General features: G+C 37.2%; 1 protein-coding gene across 1 annotated transcript; it reads right to left on the bottom strand.

The window, feature by feature from the left end:
- Positions 1 to 600: 600 nt before the first annotated feature.
- Positions 601 to 25,292, bottom strand: LOC146163461 (ferric reductase 1-like). Its single transcript, XM_083380511.1, has 14 exons — positions 25,097 to 25,292; positions 22,607 to 22,798; positions 20,726 to 20,885; positions 17,284 to 17,389; positions 15,901 to 16,045; positions 11,325 to 11,507; positions 10,190 to 10,358; positions 9,480 to 9,603; positions 6,371 to 6,485; positions 4,433 to 4,519; positions 3,101 to 3,275; positions 2,383 to 2,508; positions 1,642 to 1,718; positions 601 to 778 (listed from the first exon to the last, which is right to left on the bottom strand). The coding sequence occupies exons 1-14, from the start codon at positions 25,265 to 25,267 to the stop codon at positions 683 to 685; spliced, it is 1,926 nt and encodes a 641-aa protein (XP_083236637.1). The 5' UTR covers positions 25,268 to 25,292; the 3' UTR covers positions 601 to 682.
- Positions 25,293 to 26,208: the final 916 nt, after the last annotated feature.

Genomic DNA, 26,208 nt, shown 5'->3' with positions numbered 1-26,208 from the left:
ATGACACTCGGTGGGTTAATGGGCGTTTGCGAATCTAGCGGCAACGTTTGTTTATTTATTTTTCTACCCAGATGGTGGCGCTGTGTAGCGGGAGTCCCAAAGTTTAAAAGCGGCATTAAAATCCAACATGTATAAATATTAAAAAGATCGAGCATAGCTTAAAGAAATTCAACCGTAACTAAAAAGAATTCAACCGATTATAACTGTAGATAAAATACACATACTAGAAATTACGCAGAAAAAACGATTTCTGAAAACGCAGTAACTAAAATTCAATCGTTAACTAATAGTTTAGCGGCGGAACTATGTACAATGCATAAAATATATAACAGAAACGCTACAAGATAATCCATGTACTCGAGTTCGACCGAGTTGTGAGTACTTTTCTTACTCGCTCGAGTAACTGGTTAAAACGAGTGTAAAACGATAATACTGTAGCCAAAGTAGGATTAGGGGTAAACAGGTTAGTTGTAAATAAAACCTTTACTTGCGGTTAAAAAAATTAGCGATCTGCCTACATGCAAACCTAGAAAGCAAAACACGTCCGTGTATGGCGTCATACTGCAATCCTTAAAGGGCCGAGTACATGGTACTCCTTCGTACAATCGTGATAAGCGACAGAGTCCTATATTTGTGGGATTGTCAGCTTCAGCATAGGCATCAAGCAATCGAATGTACTTTGTTAATCTTGCATTGAAATGAATGCGATGAAGGTGAATACAAAGGCCAGGTTGCCGATGGAATAAACCACCAGGATAAAGTACTTGACCCCGGCGCCCTGAAATACAACGGAACGTGTTATTCACTTATCGGTAAATATTTTATTTTCTTTACGGGGTGAAACTTCGCCTCTACATTTAAATGATTTCCGTGTGTGTTTTTTGTTATCTTGTAAATTAAAAAAATTTTTAAAGATCGAAATACGGCTAAAATTTGCATATATGTTACTGCCAGGCATATCGCCTTTCTTAGGGTTACTGACACTGTCACAAACGAAAACTAAACTAAAAGAGTCAGTGGCATTTTCGAATTGAAAATCCCAAAACGACATATACTGGAATCTATGACATTTCCTGTAAACCGAGGAACATTGTTGATTTTAGTAAAGCCCTTCTAATCCACGTACAATCTTCGTTTGACACACATTTGCAAAAATCCTATATAAACACTATTATCAAATCTAAGAAAATTTAATATGTTAAACGAACATTGAACCCAAGGGCCCGTTTTTTGCTACCCCTGATCTAGTTAGTGACCGGCATTTTGTGCAGTAGGGTTCTTTCAAAGGCGGCTACGCCTCCGCCTTAAGACAACACAAAGTGCTAATAGCACGTACTGAAAGAAAACAGTCACATAAAGGTTCGGGAACCCACACACAATGCGGAATTCGTGCGTTTTCCTATAGATGCTACCTCACAACGTTTTAGGGTCTGCCAATAACGCACCGTTTCAAGTTAATCGTTAACGATAGCAATTGCAGGCGCGGAGCTGCGAGGCATTCCAGTTAAATTAACTATAGCAGCAAACAACGCGTTCGCTGGGTTACTGATTCGATCAAAGTTCGATTTTTTGACTTAAACTTTTTTCCGTTTTTTATGCTGGAAATGAAGTGTGATCTTCTGCTCAAAATCGCTTTCTTACCTTGGGAGGCCGATCCTTTCCCACCAAGTTGTCGTCACCCATGGGTATGTTTTCCTCAGTCTTTTTTCTCTTGTAACCTGGACAATACGAAGGTAAAAACGAGTGTCGAATATACGGCTTACAAAAATATATCGGTACATTTTTTGTGGACCGTGTTTAACCGATGCACAGGTTGTATGCAAACGTCCAAAAAATGTTGTTAAGTTTTTCCACTTATAAAGATAAAAAAGCTAATAAAAAGAGACCCACAAGGTTTGTAGTTAATAAAACTGTATTTTACGACATATAGGAATAATTTTGTCTTGGACAAACAACATGTACAACATTTGAAACTTGGACAGCGCCAGCCCCCCCCAAAAAAAAATAGTTATTGTAAGTTTGCTAATTACAAGTATGTTTCATGCATTTAATTAATTCAAAAAATTGGTGTGTTTCAAAAAACTTGTAAAAAAGATTCTTTAAGAGATCCGTCGTTATGGACTGTAAAACGCTGCCATTAAATACATTAAACATGATGTCACCTTTGAAACAAGCTGGAAAATCGCAAAAAATAGAAAAGCACACGTCATGGCTAACAACTTTTCCTTGAAAGTCAAACATTTTGCTTGGCTTTGGGTACGACTTCCAACACCAACGCAAAACAAGTTCTGCCTCTTGGCCCAAGTACACACGTAAGACCGCGCTGTACACACTAAGGCGGTTCAAGGAGGCCTTAAAACAACAGGAAAATCGTCAACTCACTGTCGATATGGCCGTAGTAAGCGGACAGGATTTCGAGCAAAATCTCAACTAGGACGTGGAAGCAGACGAAGCCGACCAGAGCCCAGGTGTCCCATTCAGGTAGGTCGAGAGCAGCCAGGTCCACACCTGTTATGGAAGAGAAGAGGTTGTGTTAAAAATCGAGACTCGAAACTAATCATTGTTGACTTTCACGGTACATGTTTGAGGTCTAATCGGTCACTAATACGTCGAACTTTGAGGGTCCTGAGAAACCTTCAGAGCTATTATTATAATTATATTTTAAATCAGTGGTTTCCAACAATTTTAAATTACAGTATCCCGAATCTAAAATAAGATACACAAATTGTGAGACCCTTCACATAAATTGCGAATTGCATTTTGTTTATTGAAACACCATTAATGTTATCATATATATTTTTGATTCATTTCGGTAAAATTGTCATTAAGTTCAAACGATTCGACCACCTACTTGGGCAGTCTTATTTAGAGCAAGATTAATGCAACTTTAGGTGAAAAATATATAGAGAGACCTGGAAAACAATCGAGGAAAACAAATAGAACAAAAAATTGCTACCAATAGAGCAAAAAATGATAATCCCAAAGAACCCACCTTTCTAGCATTGGAAACTGATTTTTTAACACAGCATTATTGGTAATTGATTAGTTTATGGAAACAAACAAGCCAAACTCTCAAGGCACCAAAAACAACAAAAATTACCAAGAAAAATGGCTGCAATGCCGAGAATTCTGGCAGCCGATCCGACAAACCAATGGCCCCAGTTGAATAGGTAGCGGTTGGGGGTTCCGGGGTGGGGCCTGAAGATGGCCATGATGGGGTTCAGGATGGCCAGACAGGTCACGATGATCCCGATGATCGGATGGGCTCCGGCGTCCTTGAATAAATAAAAGCACGTTGAAACAGTTTGCTAAGTTTGTTTTGGCAATTTGTGAGCATTTAAACAACAGGATATGATATATATATATAAATAACTTGTTTATAAAATTATTGACACTTTGGTGAGTGAGATCTGACCTGCCTTACGCGCAATACTTGATGCTTAATATTAAGAAACAACCTTACATCAAGTGAAAAAAATATGCATTTTTTAAATGAAGGAGTAAGCTTTTTTGCGAAATAAATAACCGATGGGGCATCAATTAAATCGAAATTTACCTAAATGGACAATTGTTAGGCAATTCTAACAAGTCGGGTTTTCTACGCTTTTAGCATAAAATTTAAAATAGTTGGCGATTAAAACCCAAACATAATAAAAACACGTTTGTAGGTAAGAGGGTTAAATACGGCAAAAATCAGCATTTAAACCTGGGGTCAGCAACCTTTTCCTAGTCGCGAGCCTATAACCCGCAAATTTAGAAAGGTCTTTGAGAGATGTGATGAATTGCAAGTGTTATTGTTTTGTTAAAACATGGAGTTTTATGCATTTTATAATTTATAACAACTGTTAATAAGAAGTGGACCTAGGGTTTATTGCATTTAAAAATTTGTCTGGTCGGCCTACATTAAAGGAATTACATGCTTTGTTTGGGTAAAAATTGGAGTCAGCACAGCGTCATCCATGATCACAATAAAAAGGTGTAATAAAAATACTTTAGAAAAACGAGACAAATTTAATCGTTAATCTTCTAGTTTATGATGTAATTTGAATAGGACCGTTAAACACTCGATACACATTTTTAAACAACTATAGTGCGCACCACAATAAAATGCATTCAGATATATCAACTGGTTAAACTTCGTTTGCTGGTATAGTTTTCAGGTTTTTGCGCCTTTAGGCTGAAAAGATACCATTAAAACGCAAACATACAAGATGTGTAAGTGTAATTAAGATTTTTTTTTCATATTTGAGTAGTTAAAACGACGAAAAATATACGGAACGGCCTCTTGCCCAACTTGCAAAAAAGGTGGAGTCAAACGGAACAGATTTCGCTTTATAAGGTTTTATTGTTTCATATGACAACTCAGCAAGTCGGCAAACACATTAAAAAAAAGTGTGAACATAAACCCCAAACAGACAAATAATGTACTCACGGCGCTGTATCCTTCGACGCTTGAAAAGATGAGAATGAATGCGAGAATAGTTGCCACCACTGCAGAGATCATCAATGAACGATGAAGCTGTGGGTAACATTAAGCTGTAGTTAAATCAATGAATACGAATACGATGTGTGGAAATATATCGTATGTTCAAAATTCTGAACGCGTTGAGGTAAAGATGCTAACCGGTATACAACGTTGATATTATCCTTAGTTTCTTATAAGAAGTACAATTTAACTACAGAGACTGAATTAAATTCCCCTTTTCGACAAATTTTAATTTGTAACAAAATTGACAATTTTATCCGGGTTAACTGATGGTATACCTATTGAAATAAAAAGCAATATGTCAGACTGCTGCTTGTCCAACAACCAATCTATATATGCATTGCACTTCTACAGACATAGTTTCGTGTGCGAAGTCAACACGTGCTTTCGGTGCTTTGTAATACAGGAAATGGTGGAAATGGTGTTCGAAATCATTAAAGATGCACTTGGGGGTAGCTTTACATATTGCACGATTATTGTACCTAACCAACGTTATTACATTGTTAGTGAAACTAGGGACGGGTGACATTATTTCTTGCAGTAATAAAACTTTTTCTTTTAAGTTCCATTACTGCAAGTTCTATTTCAACTGAATAGTCGCAAAAACGCGTCAGCTCAGAAAACAACTTGCGCCCATTTTTCTATCCCGTGACAGAGAGTATCCCAATCAATCGAGGCTAGTTTTTCAACGTCAGCCGAGCGTGGCCTGGCATGTCCTGTGTTGTTAATGCGATCACCGGCAATTCGGATTCCCGTTCAGTTCAACTTAGAAAAAACAGTCGGAACTGGAAACGGTGCGTTTGTTTTCTACCGTTTTATTGCTTTAGTTACCAAGGGGGTAAAAACAGATTCAAGCAAACATTAAATAATAGAATATTATTTCCCCAATGATAAACTATATACTGCTTTATGTATTGAAATCCGGCACCGAAAATATATACCCTATGTTAATAATTTGCAGAATGAGAATCTTTATTAAGCTAAACAGCAACTTTGGGAATTTAAGAATGTATACTAAAACAAGGAATAAAACAGAGCTGTAATACTCCAAAAACTAAACTAAATATGTGATGTCAAACTCGAATACAGCACAGAAACACCTTACAATTTATCTTATTTCAACTCTGAAATATAAAACTTTACTATCAATAAACTCGATATGAAAAAGATTCATGTTTATGCAAGTTTGACCCAAGAATATGCAATACCGTATAAAAAACGAATGTGGCACTAATGGCGTGAAAATCAATTGATTTGTTGGTTTATTTGCAAGTTGCGACCACAGCAGTCAGTTTGTTTCACAACAAATCGAGGCTTACGCAAACTGGATGAATAATTGATTTAGAAAGGTGTCCATTTAGCTTACGTGGTAAATTAGCGTTTTACCTTCGTTAACTGTTACGGTAATGTGTGCAAATTTATCACTTTTATACAATCAACTTATTGGCCAGGTATATTGAGATTATGCGCACTGACTTTTTTTCTCGCTGTTATTAATTTTAACAAACAGCTGAAACTGGTGTAATAACCATGGTTGATACTACTCGATGTGAAGTCTGGTGAAAATACCCGACACACTTTTGTAACGGACAACTTTTAAATGAGACTGTATAAAACCGATTTATTTGAATCTTTAAATCGGACAGTTCAACATATTTTTTTTTTGTGGAATCTAAAAAGTCCAACATATAAGTGTAAATACCGATTCAGATGAATGTTTCAATGTGTCCAATTTAACTCAATTTTTTTTTGTGGAATCTAAAAAAAAATGGGAATCTAAAAAATCCCAGCATATGTCTGTTGGCTGCGAACGATTGTCTCACGGCCGACAAGAAACAAGATATCGCGTTTGAATCGGCGGAAGCGTCGCAGTTATAGGCTTACCTGGAACCATATCTTTCCGCCGAAACAAGTGTCGTTGTGCCAGAGGGGCTTGAAGTGACGAGCGATCATAACACCGATGCTGGCGCAGGTCAACCAGGCGAGCAGCATAAGGGACCTGTGGAATAGCGAAAAGGGCGGTTAGATGGGTTGATGTTGTATTTGCTTGGCGGTAAGGTTAACACGGGGGAAAGGTTCGTTGACCACAAGAAATGATCCAGTTACATACGTTTAAGCGTGCACTTTGTTGAATAAATAAGTCTTGAAGAACCGATGATAGCAATATACGGGTATTTTAAGATTTTAAGTAATCTCAATAGAACAATGGGGTGTATTTGCCAAAACGTTTGTAAACAGCAAAATGTCGATTTTATCGATTTTAGGGTTTTTACCTGTTTTTTTTTTAAACTATGATCATGCCAACATTACACCGATGCTGGTGCAAGTCAGTAAGACAAGCAGCATAAGGGACCTGTGGAAAATAGCGGTTTGATGGGTTGTTGTTGTATCTGCTGGGCGGCAAGGTTGACACGAGGAAAAGGTTCTTTCAGATCAAGAAAACGTTTTTTCCAAATGATCAGGTAACTGCTTTGAATTGCAGAGAGATTCAAAAACCTCGGGCATAGATTATATACCAGGCACTTTTCTAGAAACTGAACAAATTCTTCATGTTGTGAAATATGTGTTTCTTTTAACTAAGCGTATAATAGTGCAATTTAGTTTTTTTGGCAATTTGAGTTTTACTTATTCATTGTTCAAGGTAATACGTTTAAATGTTTTTGAAAAGAGACAATTTTCAATTGTTTTTATATTAGGCTAATCACAACGGACGTCCACAGAAATTTGAATGCTATAACAATAAAAAGAGGCAAGAGGAGAAAAAGAAAAACACAATAAGATAAACCAAGAAAAAAAAATAAACACAAGTTTAAAAACGTTTTCTCGACAGTCGTTTTATCACTAAAACGTATCACACCGGAAAAGCGTAAAACTTCTTTAAAACGTGTTTTGTCGTGAAATTATATGCCCGTGTAATGAACGAAAAAAAAAATATATAAAAAATTGCTGTTGAACAACGAACCAGTGATGTTTCTCACCAAACGGGTTGAGGACGAGGACAATAACTCTAATGCTTACTAATTTCTGGGAACAAGTGAAACGTCAGGAAACAACACGAGAGCCAGTCGAGCGTTTTACTTTAGGTCGTGCCTTTACTATACAATTGTGGTGCCAAAAATGACGCCGAAATTCGTGCCCTATACGTTTTTTAACGGGAAAACGCGCTATTTATCGTTACATAACACGATTTTCAGAAAAAATTGCTCCCTTTTTGCGGGTAACCACGCGTCAGGGGTAAACAAACCGACGGTTAACCGTGAGATATGGGCATCGCTGGTTTACCAGCAATGCAACTGCAAATAGGCGCGGTTAAAGTGACCTGTTGTGCGTAAAGTTCCACAAAGGCGCCCAACCCGAAAAAGCACATACGAGCACGCTATGTAATCATATGCCCAGTTAGAAGTAGAGCAACCCGCCAGGGTAACCATACATACAGCGTTAGGGTATGACAACAAGTCGATAATACGCATAGGTTTGTTTGTATACGTTTACGTTTGGGGATGGCAAGGAGCTTCATGATAGCGGAAATGATTTAGGATTGGATCACGCGACTCTATACGTTGGAATAACGACTTAATGGTGCAGTTAAATCTCGTCAAGGCCAAACCGCACAGTTAAACAGTGTCATGTGACTACTGGTACCTTATAACAGTGGTTCTTAACCACCGGTCCGGCAGTGTCAAAAGATCAAAAAACACTACATTATAACATTTTCAGGCTGAGGCTGACGCAAAAGAAGAACCAAGTTTTTGGAAGAAAACGGCATTGTCTTTTCTTGTGTACAATAAAACATTAATTTAATGCGTAAGAATGTATCCATAAAAAGCAATTGTCATATGGGCCATAAAATATGTAGCTGAATGCCTCTTACAGCCAAGAAACCCCTGTTGTAAGAAAAATATGAATCGACGACATCTGAATGTTAAGCAAAAAACGTACGCTCTGTTCTGTTTGTCAACTAAGTCGAAAAAAGTTTTACGTTGTATCCAAAGCCTAAGCGTGGTTATCCCCCCAAAAATGCTTTTCACCTTGGCAATGCTGAATCACGGCCACGGTGCTTTAATTATCGCCGTTAAGTTAACAGAAAAGGCTACAAAGTCAACCGGTGACAATATTTGTCGTTTCGCCGTATTGCCTTTGTGGAATGCGTCACAATGACAAAGCACTTCGTTAAATACCTGCGTCATACAAAACCCGACTTGCAAAACGAACGACAGACAAAGACAAGTGACCCAAAAGTCACACTTACGTAGCGGTAAAAACACAAGACATGTGTGTACATATGTATGTTTAGGCGCATTGCTAACATGTTGACATAACGCGGTTTGGCCCATTTTTTTTAAAATACGACAAACTATAGGAGAGTTATTAGGGAAAGCATAAAATTTGTGAAATACTCATTTGGCTGTTTATCAACGTTTCAGTAATAGCGTATTCCAAAATTATAGTATGTAAATCAATATTTTATTAAAAATATAAAAAATGTTAGCAGAAGATCAGCACGCATAGACTGTACACATTACTTTTTAGTTAAAGCACAATATATTGTTCTATTATTTCGTTATATAACGGAGAAAAAACCAAAAAAAAACACGAAAAAAAAACCAAAAAAAAAACACGTAAAATCAAATTGTCGCTAGCAGCAAAGCTGAGTGCAGGCATGTTTTCTCACTTTATATAGCCAATCTTTATACTAAAAAAACGAACAAGCTAAAGTTGAAACCTCAAGAGCTTTTTTATTTTGACGGATTAAAAATCAGAATTACCTTTCAAATAACAGAATCTCAGAATCTACCTGAATCCGAATGGGGAAAAACAACTCCGGTTGCAAATCAACGATAAAGATTAAATTAAGTTCTGCACTTTCTTTACCACGGACCAAAAATTCAGTTTGTAAGACAGAAATCTAAATTGAAGCGCGATTCTCCAGTTTTCAGTGCTATTTAACATTTATTTATTTTTTTTTATAGGCAAATATTCGTCGAATACTTACGCGTGAGCCTTGACCATGTTGCGTTTGGCGGGAGAGCTGCCGCTTCCTGTGACGTCACTTAGCTCGCTGAAGTTGTTGGCCAGTTGCGAGAAGGCGCGGTTTACCCCGTGGTAGCTCATGCCACCTGCGTACGTTTGCATAAGGTTCGTTTTTCGAGACGGGGTTCACAAACAATAACCTTAGGGCTTAATTCTTCCGCCCCGCAGAATATTGCCAAGATGAAGAAAATAAATTTGCCAGGATTGTCGTGTGCACATCAAAACCAAGTTTTGGTGAAATTTGAAGAACAATATGTGAAGCTCATGAGACTATATTTTTATGCTTTCTTTTAAATACTAATTAAGTTTAATACTATCCAAGTTAAAATAGTTTGACTGTTTTTTCTCATTTGTCAAATTCACTTTTTTTAGAAAATAAAGGCGCAAAAACGAAGCGAAAATTCGCTGGATATCATTTTTTGGGACCAATACACAGTAACAATACCCGTTTTTTTTTACATTTTTGTCCACCGATACCCGATACCGATTTTTTTTATTAACGGAGATAGGGTCAAAATTTGACTTTAATGAAAAAAAAATCTAAAAAAAAAATATATTTATATATTATTTAAAAAAAAATATATTATATTTTCGTACTAAGATATCTTTAAAAGTATCGGTCCACATTTACCGATACCGCTATATCGATACAAATAAAAAAAATCCTAACACGATGCTCACCTGAAAAATCTCCGGTGGCCACAAAGACGAAGTACTGGTGTGAAGTGAAGTTGAAGTTAAAGGAACCGCTTCCAATCGTTTTGGTGACACTTGCTTGTCGGGTGAAGGTACAACTCAACACGCCACCGTCAAGCGTCTGACTGGTATCCGAAGCACCCTCCTGATATGGGGGAAGGGGTTAAAGCAGTGGTTCCAAAACGGGGTGTCATTTCTAATGCTAAAAAGGGTGCCGCGGGATTTTGGGGATCTTGAGGAATCATTTTTGATAATATTGGAGAGCCTTTTGATACAACTCTTTGTGTAAAATTAGAGTACAACAAATCAAAATATATTTTACTTCATAGTTTGAAGTTGATTTGTATCGTTACAGTTTCGTTTATTGGGAAATTATTACAGTAAACCACTTAACGCAAGTTCTAGTATGCGTGCCGCAATACATCAGTTTTTTGGTGGTGCCGCAAGATAAAAGGTTGGAAACCACTAGGTTAGAAATATGGCCGTGTTACCAAGTTACGCAGGCGTAACAATCACGATCGTGTATTGGCAAAACATATTTTCCCTATACAATGTTTTGGCGTACAACTCATTTGGCCAGATTTTCTATGGAAAGTATATGCTAATCTAAAAATAGATTTGGATTAGAGATGTATATGGTTGGTAAACTTTTGTTAAAAAGTATTTTACGTAATTTTTTGTACCACACTAATTTACAACACCAAACTCTTTTTTGGTAGAAAAAACAGTATCTTTTTGTAATTAAATTAACCATTCACTATGATACAATACAAACTTAAACGCCTGCTCGTCAAATGCCAAGATTCCGTAAAATAACTTATGAAGGGAATTATGCTTTGGTTAGAACGCTGTTAAAAAAAAAGATAAAATTAAAAGGTTTAAGGTAATTTTACCAGGATATTACGCCAAAATTAGGTTCAGTGTTAAAATTAGCAAAACTCAAGTTGCATTAAAATGTATGCGGGTGATCGCAAATTATGGGTGAAACTCCAATAATAATAATTTGCCGGCACCGATACCGCCCTAGTATCGAACGAGTACCGATGCTCCCACTTGGCAACAGGTATCGGCTTCAAACCGATATTATAAGATAATCCTAAAAGCAACCTACCAAGCTGGAAAGAGTGTTGGGTAGGGCGTGGAAAGTCACGATGGTGCCAGAGGCGAATGTGCTGTCGGTGCAGTAGTACAGGTCGTCGTCTTGCATGACCTGGTCCACTGAGAAAGCGATCGCCATGTACTTGCCAGCTCCGCCTCCAACCAGTTCGAACCTGTACGTGTTGCTGGCCGGAACCTGAACGAAAGAGCGGCATGTGTTGTTGATTAGGCTGTACATTCTTACTAAGACGTGTTTAATAAATATATAAACTGTTGCTACCAGGCATAGAAATATTAATGCAAACCAGCTCATCTGGTATGTATAATTTTTAACCAACGTTTCAGCAACTGTATAAATTGCCTTTGTCAGGGTGAGCATGCCGTTAGTTTTAATGGAAAGGGTACTGGAAAGACCTTCTTTTTAGAATACTATACCTGGTAGCAACAGCGTACTAACTGTATACCTTTATTTAGCGTTTTTGCCCCATTGGCTGAGGCAAATTTTTCTCAGCCGATAGCCGGGTGTGCGTTTGCGCATAAAGGCTGACCTCAAGCTTAAAGTTCCGACATTCTTTTCCAGCGCTGACTTGGAACGCAAACTTTGCTAGTCAAGTAAATACAGCATCAGCAAAACTATCGATTGGTTTGTACAAATATTTTCCCTGCGTAGCATACTGAATTAAGATAGACATGTTGGTAATAACCTACAGGGGGCAAAGCTTATTGAAAAGTTCTAGATTTAATGACCAATCGAATTATGGGAAAATGTTGCATTAATGGTACAACAATGGTTACACTGCTTCAGTTGCATTACGATGACTCTCTAAATTTGTTGCCGGACCACATACACAAAGTCGAAGAGAAAGGCCAAAGTCCTCAACGTTAAAAAAATTGTTTAGAAAATTGGATACTAAACGTTTTAAATTTAAAACGTTTAAACTTAAAAACGTTTTAAATAGTATTCTCATATCCTTGAAATTGTGTGTGAAACAGTTTTTATAACTACTTTCGTTTTTCTGGTTTAGGTATAATAACAAAACACAGTGGGATCTGAAATTCACGCGTTTTCAAATGCTATTATTCTGCCATAACAACGTATCAAAACCTACTGGACGTCCGTACGTGCGATAAAAAACGGTGCAACTCCCAACAAAATAGGAAAACAAATTGGTAAATAGTTCAGCGAGGTTGCGAGACTTAAAATAACTCCGGCCACAAAAGGGTTTACCGTTTCAGGCGAATTGCGATCCAAGGGTCGACCCCGAATTAACGGAACAACAGGCAATTCGGCGGCAAAAGCGTCAATTTACTCGCAAAAATCATTTTGCTCGCACGCAAAAGTCACTCCAAACAGAGGCGTTGAAAGACGACCGACCGCGAGAAGCATAAGAGCATTGCGTCGTAGTCACGCGACCACAGAGCCTTTGCTGTTTACTCGAGTACAATTGCGCGGTTGAACGCTCACTATCACCTGCGGCGAAGAGAGACCAGAGGACGGAAAACAAAGTATCTACGCACGACATTAACTAGAGTTCTTTAAGGGACGTATGGTATATGGCAGAGCTGTAATGACTTTCTTAAATCAATGACATGATTAAGGTCCATTTAAGTCACTGTTGTCAAATGGCTTGACTGAACTGATGTCCTGTAACCAAAATGACTTGACTCAATATAAGTCCTGTGACCAAAATGACTTGACTTGACTTAAGTCGTTTTGTCCAATACGTTGGGTTGAAGTTAAGTGTTTTCATTCAATATTTTTGAACAATGAGTTGTTGGTCTCAATTTTTGTACGTAAAACAATTGGCTGCAAATATAGTGTTTTGGTTATTTTTCGTTGAGTTCTTGCTTATAATCGAACGATTTTTTCAATTTTAATACTTTAAAGTTTTATTTTGATGTCAATGCCATGACTTGAAGTTGACTTTTTTTGTCAATGACATGACTTGAAGTTAAAAAAGAAATTTGGAAGAATAGGGGTAGAAAACGTCAAATATTGTACGCCTTTTGCGCATTCAACGGTCAGTTAACTTTTGTCTCAAGGGCCTCGAATACTTTCCACGTGTCTTTTGTCGATTTCGGTGGCTTTGTGCAGAACTTCCGCTGAGTTTTTTTTAAGGTGTGCCGCAAGTGAAAATGTTTGCCGAGCATTGACATAGGCGACCATATTATGCACCTAAGACGTGAGAAGTAGGAAAACGAAAATGAAAAAGTCTGTTTAACTTTAAATCTAACATTCCCGGTATTCGGCGTCAGTTTAGGCTTTTTTCCGGTTTTAAAACCGTATGGGCGAGCATAGAGATTCTACAGCAATTGATTTGCCGGGAAACGACGTGAAATGTTCAATTTTGTCTTGTACCAGGGCTGCCATCTAAATGGACTTTGCTGAATAGAGGCTTTCGTTGGTCACCTGTGTTCAAAACTGAGGGTACGACTTAGTGTTTGCCGTTTAGCTTGCGACAAACGTCGGCAATAAGAGAAAAAAGTTTCTTAAATGCATTGTTAGAGAATAAATCGTGCCCAACTTGCGAACTATTAGTTAAATTCGAGGATTAATGACATCACGCAAGAAACCTTACATTCTATGTCAGACTATTCCAAGAATCGTGTACTTCTAGCCACAAAATGGTATTTCGCGAAGGCATTAACTTTTTGAAATTATAACGAATGCGAAGAAGTCGAGATAATTACAGCGACAATCCAAAACACGTCGATGACATAGTTTTAAAACCTAAAAAAACACAAAAAAAGGGGAAGTAAAAACATCTATGGTCATAATGTTGCACGGATTATATATTTTGTCATTTGTGTGTGCGTTGCTGAATTGTTTCAGTATTTTATCGTTTGTACGTCTGTTGTTCTTTTCAATCTTTCTTTCTTACTCACGTTTACAACAAGTATTGCTTTTTAATTCTTTACCGCCCCTATCACGTTTTATTTCTTATATTATCACGTTTTCTGTAGGCACTTACTATCTAGTTGACATTCACCGCTTCTTATTGTTTTACGTCTTCTATTGACGTCTTGTACATATTAAATACATGTTTAAAGAATTTCCGACAGGTGGTTAAGTATGGCTTCGCTAAATTGGTGTAACACGCCACCGTTCTGGTGAAACGAACTCGATGGACGGCAAAGCTTAGGCGTAGCGTTTAGTTTGTTTACCGCACAGCTTCTGCGGAAAGGTTCAGACCGAAAAAAGCGAGCCAACTTTGAGAAAACAGCGTAAATTAGCGCGTGACTGATGACTGTTCGGGACCACTGACTCGACTAAATACACTCAACGTCACAAAGACCGCAAAATGGCTTCGCGGTGACGAAAGTTCGGGAAAAAAACATATTGGTGTTTTTCCCCCTCTACTGTGCGCAAGTTTTGTGGGCGTAAGTGGGAAACCTGTTTTTGCCACAATTCGTTCGGAATTCCTCAACGCTAGCTTTTGGCTCACAGTCACAGTGATGCAGCGTTTTAAGCGAGTGTTTTTCATCAAAGACGTTCTTTGAGAAACGCTGTAGAAGCGGGTTAAACTAGGGACAGGGTGCTTTTTTTGGTCGAAAAGGACACGTTTGTCGGCCAACTTCTGCAGTAATTTTTTTTCACAATTTTTCTTTAGGGAAAAGATGTTTGTTCAAAAATGCCTTAGTTTAATACCTTTATAATCTTCCGGCAAAAACGTATGTTAACCTACCTGATGGTGTACGGCTATAACCTATTCAGTGTTTAAAACAAAGATTATTTCAGTAAATAGCCTAAATTTTGTAGATAAAAATATCCGGCAAATTCGGTACAGATAATCCACCAAATAGTGTATATATTATAAACGCTGTTTGGTAAGCGATTAAAATCCGCAATTTAAAAGCTCGTGCGTCAACGTGTTACATAATATTTAGTGTTAAATTTATTGGACGAGTGACGAGAATTGTATTTCTGATGCGTCTTTCGGCTAAAACGGAAAGCCCCGAAACACTAGAATAAGTTTTCCCATTGAATGATTAATGGTGATTGTTGGCTACTGTTAACGTTGAAAGGCGGGCAAAGACCATTTACGGTAAAAAAAACTTGCCCATTCGCACGATTTTAAAAATGGCATGACGCCCGTCCACATAATCGCGGGTCATAAACATTTCACGCCTGTCTACACAAAAAAACGCTTTTTGCCATGCGAATCACTCAACACGCGAATAAACTAAGCGTAATTTTCTGTGTTTTTTAAAGTTGCTGCTTTATTGTCTTAACAAAACTTTTTTGTTCTTATGAAGGGCGTAAATTTCACATATAAACATGATTTTATCCACTATTCAGTATAACGTATTTTATTTAACACATATGGACTATAAAAAATAGGGATTCTTACGAGCGCTGAGAATAAAATTGAACGACTAAACCGAGATACGTTAAAACACGGCAAAAATGTGAATTTTACAGAAAACTAGCCACATCAAACACAAGTTCAACAACGACTTCAAAAACAAGTCGCAAAAATACGAGACAACAACAAAGGGCAGTCCCATATAAAAAAGCCCCGCAACATGCGTCGCCTCGAAAATTGTTTCATCAAATGCCAAAATACAACAGAGCTAATGCGACTCACGTAAGTCCACGAGGCGAACATGCAGTCGCTATTTCCAGGGGTGCAGGTGGACGGGTGACGAAAGCACGTCTTTGTGGTCGCGCAGCCCGACAAGAAGTCGTTCCCGCTGCCCGCTACAGTTGTCGTGGCTGGCGTGGTGGTTGTTCTGATTAACAGAAGAAAAAATATTGAAAAACAATTGTTTTGCTGGTTTTTAAAACAGTGGGTTTCGGGGGTACTTCGTATTTTTTACCTAGAACTCTTTGTCTTTTTACGCGTAATAGAGACCCCCATCGTTTCTTAAAGCACAAAAAAATGCAAAAATTGTGTATAATTATAAATAGCCTATATTTTTTTTTCAGGGGTACTCATTATTTTACTTGGGCCCCCTTTTGCCTTTTACACATAATGGAGGGCGGCGAGGCCCAATCGATCTTTAAAACAATAGTTTAAAAAAATGTAAAAATCATGTATAAACAAATGACCATGCAAAAGTATTCCTGACTGTGAGTTTTCGAAGTATATTTATTATCATTAAAACCTAATGGCAATAATATTTTCTACATATAAGTTAATAAATTAAAAGAGTTGCGCGAATCCCTAAAACCCTTCAAGGGTTAAAGTTCCTTCACCATGCAAAGTCGATCGCTAGAATCATGTGGGAGATAAAGCCATAGAACAAAAGAAGTAAACGCTTATATGCTTTTTTATGATCGTTTTTACTAAATTTTATCATCAGTCTACATTCGAAAACCAAAAGCACTAGCACTAATTGCCTTTGACTGTCATCGGTTGGGCAAAAAAAAAGAAATTTTTGTATTCGCCGAAAACACAAAAATGCAATAAAAAGAAAGTATGTCAGCAAAGCGCGCTATATTTGAAACCGCACCAGGCAGAATCAGTCAGTTTTAGGTATGTTTCTGGCCTACAGATCAACCACTTTCACTCTTACGATACAGTAATCACCGATGAAAGTGAAAGAATCGGTTTTGGGTGCTATCTTTGTGCACAAAAGAAACTCGGCATTAGCGCCGATCACCGACTTGGTTGGCCCCTGTCATTAGAGGGATCGCTATCTGCGTAACGTACCATTTAAAGTCGCCAATGCTATGCTAGGTGCCGGGAGACTTTAAATTGCATTACGAAATCGCGTTTACTGCTTTTCTGCCCATACAATGAACCCAATCGCTTGGCACAGCAAGATTACATGGAAACAAAGCAGCAAGGGGACAAAAGTTATTTTTTGATCAATTTTAAATAAAAATATTTTATTTACCTTTGGATAATCGTCATTCGACGTTTTGTGGTCGAAACGAAAAAAAAACATATAGTATATATGAGAGTTGAAATGTGTTTACGCAGGAAAATAAATTAGCAGAAAATAAGACAAAACGGCGAACTCACGCGACGGTGGTCGTTGTAGCAGTGGAGGATGGCTGGAATTTGAAGTTGGTCTGTGTGGGGAAGTTGAATCGGGCTGGAAGCCCGCCATGTTGTACAAGGTTGCCGGCTGTAAGTGAAAAGTAAAAGTCATATTATGGTCTGCAAAAACGCACCGAAAATCGGGCAACAAGCCTTTTTCACTTGTGGCCTAATGGTGGTAGAACTAAAGATGTTCACTTAAAGTAGATTGGCCAGTCCATTTTTTCACACAGGTGGTGTTTTTGTAAAATTATGTTTGTAGTGTTAGCTACTTTTACGGGGCGTCGCAGCTTTAATCACTCTTAGTTATCTACGACTTTTACGAGGAAATCCTTTCGGCAATTTTAAACTATTTATCTTTTTAACTTTTTAGGTAGAACACTTCTTACAGTCAATCCTAATTTCAACATTAACGTTCATGGAAAGTTGTGTACAATGGGCAAAATATGGCGTTGTTGCAAGGTTTTTTTTATATTACTTTTTATCGCCGGGGCAACTCTATAGAAGGTCAATTTTTTAAAGTATGTTTCAAGCCAAAATACTAATAAAACTGTTAGTATCCAATTTAACCTCCTGGACAACGCCATTTTTGTCTAGTTGTGCTAGTTTTCCGACAGTTTGTGAAAAAGCGAAAATGTTTCATGTTGTAGCAAGGGACACGCAACTATTCACTCAAACACCTTTTGTACAAAATCTATTTCAAAAGACTCCGTTTAAAAGCGCCCCTATTACCGTGCACCACTTTTGTATTGCTAAGAAACAATCTGACGCGTCAAAAGCGTTACAAACTGTATGCGGAAGGCGGCGTGACTATTGAAAACAACAGCAACAACAACATCTGTAACAAAACATAGCTCGGCGCATTATGTGAGGTCACTAAGCAGTTAGCGGACCGGCGTCGAAATAAGACAACATTTGGTTTTGCACCTCCAGTGAATCAGAGTGGCAAATGTGACACACGTATCACAACATAAGGCTCACACGATAAAATCTAAAGGGCCAACTAAACCTTTTAGGACAGGGGTTCTTTACCAGGGGTACATGTACCCCTCGATGGTACAAAGCACCAAAGCAGGGGGTACGACATGCACTGTGAGATTAGGCGCTATTTAGGCATATTTGTGAAGAATGCGTAGTTCACGAAAAACAACAACAAAAAGCCAGTAGTAAATTAACTGATTGTTTGTGTGTTGTAAATATTGTTAAACTTACAAAGCTATTTTTAATGCATGCATTCATAACGAAATTTATAAATACACTTAGTTTAATCACTATAATTATTACATTTTATTTACTGAGGTCGACCATTACACTGGTCAACAAATTTTCACTTTTTTTTCTAAACGAGAATATGAGTATTTCATCTTAGATGTATTTTTCGCGCTGATTTTGAATATACCTTTAGTTTTTCTCTAGCACATCACATTTTTAAAATATTGACAAATTTAAATTAAAAAAAAACGCATTAAAAACAACACACAACTGTAATACATTGCCCGTAAAAACGTCTGACATAAAACTCTTTTATACACATAACTCAAGTCATCACGATAGAACTTTTATAATAAAACCTTAAACTATTACCCCCTTCTAAAATCCTTGGTGACGGGTCTTATTGCTTAAAATGTCTTTTTTTTCTGTCACTAACTGAACCAAGATTTTTTGGAAATAGGTGTGCAGAAAATGGACTTTTGAGTAACATACATAACTTATCTATATATGCTAAGCTAAGCAGATAATGAACACCGAACGGAAAATAATGCAATTTGCATTTTTTTAAAATTAGCACGCAGTCGCTAAATGCCAGCCAAGCGCGTAATTCCACCATTTTACAATGGGTATCCTTTAGAATTTTACTAATATTTTGTTCCAGTAAGATTCCATTTGTTTTGCTTAGCTTAGTAGTGAAATTTTTTGTAGAGAAATGCTAAACATAGAACTCCATTCCTCGAGCAAAAAAAAATTCCAAAGGCGTAGGCTGTAACATTTGTGATATAAGCGACTTATGGCTCTATTATAGGCTTCTTTTCGCTTAGTAATGCAGTTGGTAGCACGGCAGTTGTAGCAAAAAGGACCATCTACTGTAGGTTGTCTCAGTTTTATTTCCATTATGTCTTATTACCACATAAATCTCATCCAAGTTGTTTTATTTTAATCCTAATACAAGCAGTTTTGACTTTTTTTTAAAGAGACGCATCTCTAGTAGGGCTGTTTAAATCTGTCTGAAAAAACAGAAGTGGTTTTGAACTTTTTGTTTTGCTTAGTAAAATTATCCAACTTAAGGATATCTGAAGTGATTCATTGCTTGTCGTTGGTCACTCAAATTTGAAAAAAGATATGTAACAACATTACTGATTAAAATCTAGGATTACAAAACATTTATTCATTTTTTTTTCTTCTGTAGTGCTGCGAGAACTTTGTTAAGCAGCATGTTTACTCAGCTCGGACATCTGAAAACTAACTCATGAATTGCAACAATCGTTGATAAACGATGTTTCCTATATATATTGCTTTTTAAGAGATATCAGTAAATAAACAGTTAGAATTGTGTGTGAGTCACATTATAGTTGGATTATGTCACAATGGGCAATTTGCCTATATTAATAATAATAGTACAGCAATAAATTTGCTGTTGACCAGTGTTATAGGCAGTGTTATAAATTACCTTCTAACAAAAGTAATTTACCAAAAGCAACAACAAAAAGCCACTAGTAAAATGACCGATTGTTTGTGTTTTGTAAATATTCTTCAAAATACTGTATTTAACGCATGCATTCAACACATAAGTTGTAAATACATTGATTTTAATTTTGATTTCTATTATTACAATTTTTTCTTCCGTCGGCCATTGTAGGCAGGGGTACGAGAAAATTTCAAGAAATCTCAAATGGTACGAGCGCTAAACAGGTTAAGAAACACTGCTTTAGGAGATGTTAACGAATGTAGTAGACTATGTCGGGGTACTTTTTGCGAGCTATAACCGAAAAATAAACATCACTTGGACTCGAACAGATCATCGCAAACCTAAGTCTGCAACCTCTTTAAATTGATTAAAATGCTCGGGTCACTTTTTACGTTTGCCATCACACACAGGGCATTTTTCGTTTTCTGCTTCGACCTATACTTTTTAAGTAATGTGAAATTCGTTTTTTACGTTAAATTTATTGTGTTCATGTTAAATTTAAAATTTACATAAGAAAAATACAATTTATAGATATGAATGGAACAGATGTTTACATTTGACGTGGGTCAATTAGCGAACCCTAAAACTGCGCAAGCCTCAGTTTCAAAAACGTTAACCCAGAGTCAAAGCGAGTTATTAACAAAATGAAGAAAATTCACACCACAACATACCGCACATCAGAAATCACGACGCAAAAATTTAACCCACAAAAATCTCGCAGCCAAACCGCTGGTCTTTTACCTGTAAAGGCCCCGTGGGCTAGCAGGATAAAGTACTCCGTGGTGTCCATGTTAAAAGTGGTAGATGCGCTGTTCACGTCCCTCGTGATGATCAGTGTTCTGGTGAAGGTGCATTCGGCCACGCCTCCGTTTGTTTCAGTTAAAGTGCTCGCAACGCCCGTCTGTAATGGTGAATAATTGTACGTATATTGTAATTTAGTGGAGTAGTCAGAAATACGCTGATGCGTTGTTGCCGTTTTTCTGGATTCACGTGTAAACGCCGAAAAATACTAGCTGATTGGGTATACAATTCATTCACCTGTTTTGCTTTTTTCTTGCCGCGTTACACCTAGTTTTTTTTAATTGTCACTGCGTATCAGCCGCAACAAAATACACTTCGCCAGTTAAACTGCTAACTACTGCTAACTACTGCCGACTGTATTGCAGGGTTGCCACATTTTTTATAAAATAGGTTTAGGACATTCGAAGCCTGTACCTGAAATTGTATCACTGGACATGTTTTAAATACATTTTTTTATAGTCCAATATCAACGCCATGGCCCAATTAATAACAAATATATTTAAATAGTTTTGCAATGGCACTTTTTCTAAACTCATAACTCAAGCTGCACACAAAATTAATTCAAAGCTTATTTTTGGACTTTCGGAAAAACATATAGTTTAAGGCTTTTTAGTGCGCAAATCCATCCAAGACTTGGTGGCAACCCCTGTATTAGAAGTAGTTGTCACAAAAGTAGGGGCATTTCTGTTCAGTGAAAACAAAACATGTGTTGCAGTTAAGCAGGACCGATGCGAAAACGAAAAAAAATCCACGCGATTCTATGGCTCAGCCAAACGAGTCGTTCGCTTTTTTGCCGCGTACCACAGTAGTGGCTTTAACTGTTGCTGCGGCCCCCTTGCTTAAAAAAATATACAACTATTAACCCAAATTTAAGTATGCCCATCCAAACCAACAAATTGAAAAAAAATTATTTGCCCTGCAATATCCGGCAATTTTAGATAATAACGTCGACGTTATGCGGTAAACAGATAATATAATTTCCTGCAGTCGCAAAATATATTATCATCATTGCGTTTAATTTTATTAATAGTTGCTTATTCTTTATTTTTTGAAACTTCGTATTAAAGCTGGATTAACCTGAAAAGCTATCGCACACGAATGGAACGTGCAATACAGGTTGGGAACCACGGAGCGAGGCAAACAAAGAATACAGTCTATTTTAAACGAAGAGAAATGATGGCATATTGTGACTTTTGTTCGAGAATGATGTAGTCGTAGCCCATGTATTCGAATCGGCAGCAGGTAGCTATGGGGAGATTGCCAAGCAAAACAAACATGGATACCACCAGGATGCGACAAGGTTTTAAAAATACTTGTTTTTACGTTATTTATGGTTCATTACGACAATAACAATTATAATTATGCCCAAACTGTGACAGCTTAAAAACAATGAAGAAGCTACTTTGCATTTCGAATTTGGTTCGTTTTATTTTGTTTTTAAAATTGATCTTTGTATGGTGTTTTAACTTTTATGTGCAACCTAAATGGAGCTATGCACAGCCTAAACTAAATTCCGCAACAAAGCGAAATCTTTGGGATTAACAGCAATTTTATGTCAAATTTTTCGATTTTTTTGCTTTTTTTATAATAATTAATAATCTTTAATGGTACACAAACAGTTGTAAAAAGAAGCTTACCTATTAAGTAAGAATCAGATTCTTAAAAATTCGTAAATACTTATCGGCACTTCACCAGGGCGCCGCGGCATGCCTGTCAAGAACCACTGCTTTATAGCAACGCCGCAACGTATAGGAAACAAGCAACCGTCCCTATCCGCCTTAAAAGATTGAAAAAATATTCGAAAATGTCAAGATTACTCACCACAAGGCTGCCGTCTTGACTGGGCTGGCCGAATCGTCCGTTTATAGAGCCCGAGCCCAGAGTGGAACCGGTGCAGTAATAGAGCTCGGCGTTGGCCATCTGGCTGGCAGGGGCGAAGGCCACGGCCACGTAGTTGGTTCCACCGCCGGTACTCCCTCTCAACTCCATCGTGAACATGCTGGTGCTCGGGTTCTAAAATAAAGGTATTGATTTGACTTCGTTCGTGGTGGGCCCTGATGTACATAGACGGGTTTGTCTGAATTTTACGGGGCTGCTGAGTCAGAGTACGACTCAGGACTAGACGGGTTTATTTTGTTTGAGTCTGATTTAGGACCTAAGACTAGACTACATGGGAATATTCGAGTCTAAACTCCCGAGTCCTATACGTGCAATTTCGACGTGCCAAACCCCGGTAATGCCGCAATCCGTAAATCGGGAAGGTGCAATGCCATACTTTTTTTTAACCGACTCCACAGCTCTGCTTTAGGTGTTTTGTTCGGAAAAAATTATAGTTTATCGTTTAAATCGCGTCTTCCTATTATTTGCTTTTTTCAGCTTTTCACCTCTTTCGTTGACATTTTCTACCGTTAATTAAGAATCGTAAAGCACATGTTTAAAGTTTTAACTTATACGCCCTTTCTTGTCAGCATTTCTCGAATATTTCTCTAAACCTTTTTGTTTCAAGGGATATCTCGATTGAAAAGGTTTTCGCCCGTCCTGTTGTGTAATTACTCTACTTTTTTTACTTTTCTAAGTTAAAATGAAATAAATCTGCATCGTCATGACATAAGTTGTACTGCAGCCTTCAGTTTCGCATGGAGCATTGTACACGGAACGCTATAATCGTATCTAAAATCCGACAATAATTTAGAAAGTTATCTAACGTTAGGGTTGTTTATGTAATTCAACATCAAAAGATACGAACATTCATATCAGGTAAAAAACAACGGCATATAGAAGATGTTTTAGAAAAGCATTATTCCACTTAAAATGGTTGTCCTGTTAATTACTAAGTATTAATATTTTTCGGTTGCTAACGCACACATTGTTTATGCAGTGACTGAACAATTTCGCGTCAGCGGGAAAACTAAAAGGACATGAATATTAATGGACCTGAAACGAGGGAGAGAACCAGTCAAGTAGAAATGCTGCGCTACATTAAAAACAGCTAGTCGTTAAGTTTGCCGTGGGCATTCAACACAGGAAGACGCGCACACGCAAAACGAAACAATACAAACGCGAACAAACCGCTTTCGACTGGCAATTTTTTTCAACGGAAACGCAAATGTCGGTGATGAATTATCACCAACGGTTGGTATGTTTGCGCGTACGTTTCATGAAGCGGACAAATAACACAGAACGAACCCCTGCGAACAATGGTAACGCGAAGCAGCGAAGGGCGACGTCAACCTAGCATTGTTCTTTGAACGAAGGGTGAATGGGCGCGGGGGTAGTACGCCTGACGACCAATCCATTTCTGCCAAGTCACAGTTACAGGGCTCAGCGCAGAGCGTCGGTCAGTTGTGCCTAAAAAAAGTCTGCCTGGCGCACGAATGTGGCCAGACTTTGCTGTAATCTGGGCGTTGGTCTGCCGTGAGTCAAGCTTGGGAGCACGGACTGGCTGGTATATTATTAGAGGGAAATCGAACTACATTTCGCACTACTACTATAGGCAAAACCTGACGTGATGAATGATATGTGATTGCGCAAAGTGCTGAACGGAGAAATGTTTTAACTCTATGGTCAGGGAACAATTTGTTGATAGGAAAAGGTACCACAAATAGCTTAGTGTCTTGCTAAGGTCGCATTTAATGTTGCGAACGTTATGTAAGTCAGCAAACTTTGTCTGACCCTCAAGTGCCTTTTTATAGCTTTCAAGCGATGAAGGAGACCTTGCGAATTTTTTATAAATCAGTTTCTGTACAAATATTTTAACAAACATGGCATTAAACATACAACAACACAAAAGATGTTGTAAAAAGTACTATATATATATATTATAGTACTCAATTAACGCAAAAACAGATGAATAATGTAATGTAGGGTTATACTGATCAAATATATAATTAAAATATGTACAAATAAATCTTTTTTATCTAACACACACTTACAACATTTGGATTAATTTCTGTTACATGTAAGGTTTAGTTAAAACCCTGTCCTAACAAAATCACTAAACCAGGTGAGAGCAGTACAGTTTGAATGTGTAAACTAGGTTGTTAACATAGATTCTGCACAAAAAAAGTTATTATTCATTAGGAAGAAAAAAACACTTAACTGATATCTTCCTTAAGATTTATTCTATTTGGCTTTGCTATTAATATTTACGCTATTTTTTTAACTTTTTGGCTTTGTCATTCATATGCAAGCTATTTTTTACCTATTTCGCTTTGCTATTCATATTTTGTCTATATTAGTAATCCAAGTATAATATAACTCCCACAACAATCAATCATAAAGGTAAACACAGTGTCTATTTTCTATACATACCAGTATGAAGGAGAAGAACATGCATGTGCTATCCGTAAGCACACAGTTTTCCGGGTATCGCACACAGTTTTTTGTTGTTCCACATCCAGTATCGTCAATAGCAAACGAAGCTTGCAGTAATGACAACAAAACAAAAGTCGCAAAAGCTTGTCGAGCAAACATTCTGAGCATATTTACAGGTGGTACAATTACTGAAACACCTAACATAAGTTAAAACACAAAAAAATATTTAATAAACATACAAATTATTTGTTATGTATCAGTTGATTTTTTTTTAAATGTGGTTACAAAGTTATGTGGCACAAGGGCAACAAACTACCTAGAGTGGCAACTTTATGGCATATAAATCAATTTAAACAGCATAAATCAATAAAAAAGTTTTTGTAGATTTTTTAGATTACTTTAAATTGTATTCTGTTCTTAATTTTAGTGTAAAAAAAGGTTCTCCTGGTTATTCTTCATAGGTGATAAGGTGCGATAACTCAATTGTTTAACTAGTTTTTGATATTAAACAAACTGTGTTTGCAATTAGCATGGCATCATTTCGTCTGTTATGGCTTTAATTTTGTTTTAATGTTGATCATGAAAAAATAATCCTAACACAAGGCCAGTCAGAATTTTGTGACAGGTGCACATCCAATATTTTTTAAAAAGCAATTAGTGTGCACACTTAAATTAGCACATTGCACATTTAAAATTTAGAAAATGTTGAATTGTGATATGATGTTAAACTTCAACAGGTGTTAAATACTTGATTGCACACCTCAAAACTTGACACTGCACACTCAACATCTGTGCATAAAGTGATGAAAATTTTAATTCTAACTTTATTACAGCAGCGTAATTATAGGCTACATAAATATCTTCCCCATGCAATATCAACAGTTTCCAATCTGGCAACTACCTGTTATACACAAACCATATTTATTTGATGTCTCATACACAGTACACTTAAAACAGTGATTCTCAATATTTTTTAGCAGCAAACCCAATGCTAAGCAAAAAATATATCGGTCAAACAGCGCATAGGTGGCGGCCCAGCCAAGTCTTTGCATTTTTCCAACAGTTTGTCAAATTTAATAGAAATTTTGCTCTGCAGACTGCATGCACCT

The sequence above is a fragment of the Ascidiella aspersa genome, chromosome 2 (assembly GCF_963924565.1).
Source record: "Ascidiella aspersa chromosome 2, kaAscAspe10.2, whole genome shotgun sequence".
NCBI lineage: Eukaryota > Metazoa > Chordata > Ascidiacea > Phlebobranchia > Ascidiidae > Ascidiella > Ascidiella aspersa.
The sequence above is the reverse complement of the archived record's forward strand: the minus strand, read 5'-3'. Positions and strand labels throughout refer to the sequence as shown.

Bases quoted from the DNA above. Each gene is read 5' to 3' on its own strand.
- LOC146163461 (XM_083380511.1), bottom strand. From the start codon at position 25,267: ATGCTCAGAATGTTTGCTCGACAAGCTTTTGCGACTTTTGTTTTGTTG. The intron at 4,520-6,370 runs GTAAGCCTATAA...TGTTACCCACAG, and splicing joins GCGGAAAGATATGGTTCCAG to CTTCATCGTTCATTGATGAT. The intron at 3,276-4,432 runs GTGAGTACATTA...TATTTATTCAAG, and splicing joins GCGTCGAAGGATACAGCGCC to GACGCCGGAGCCCATCCGAT.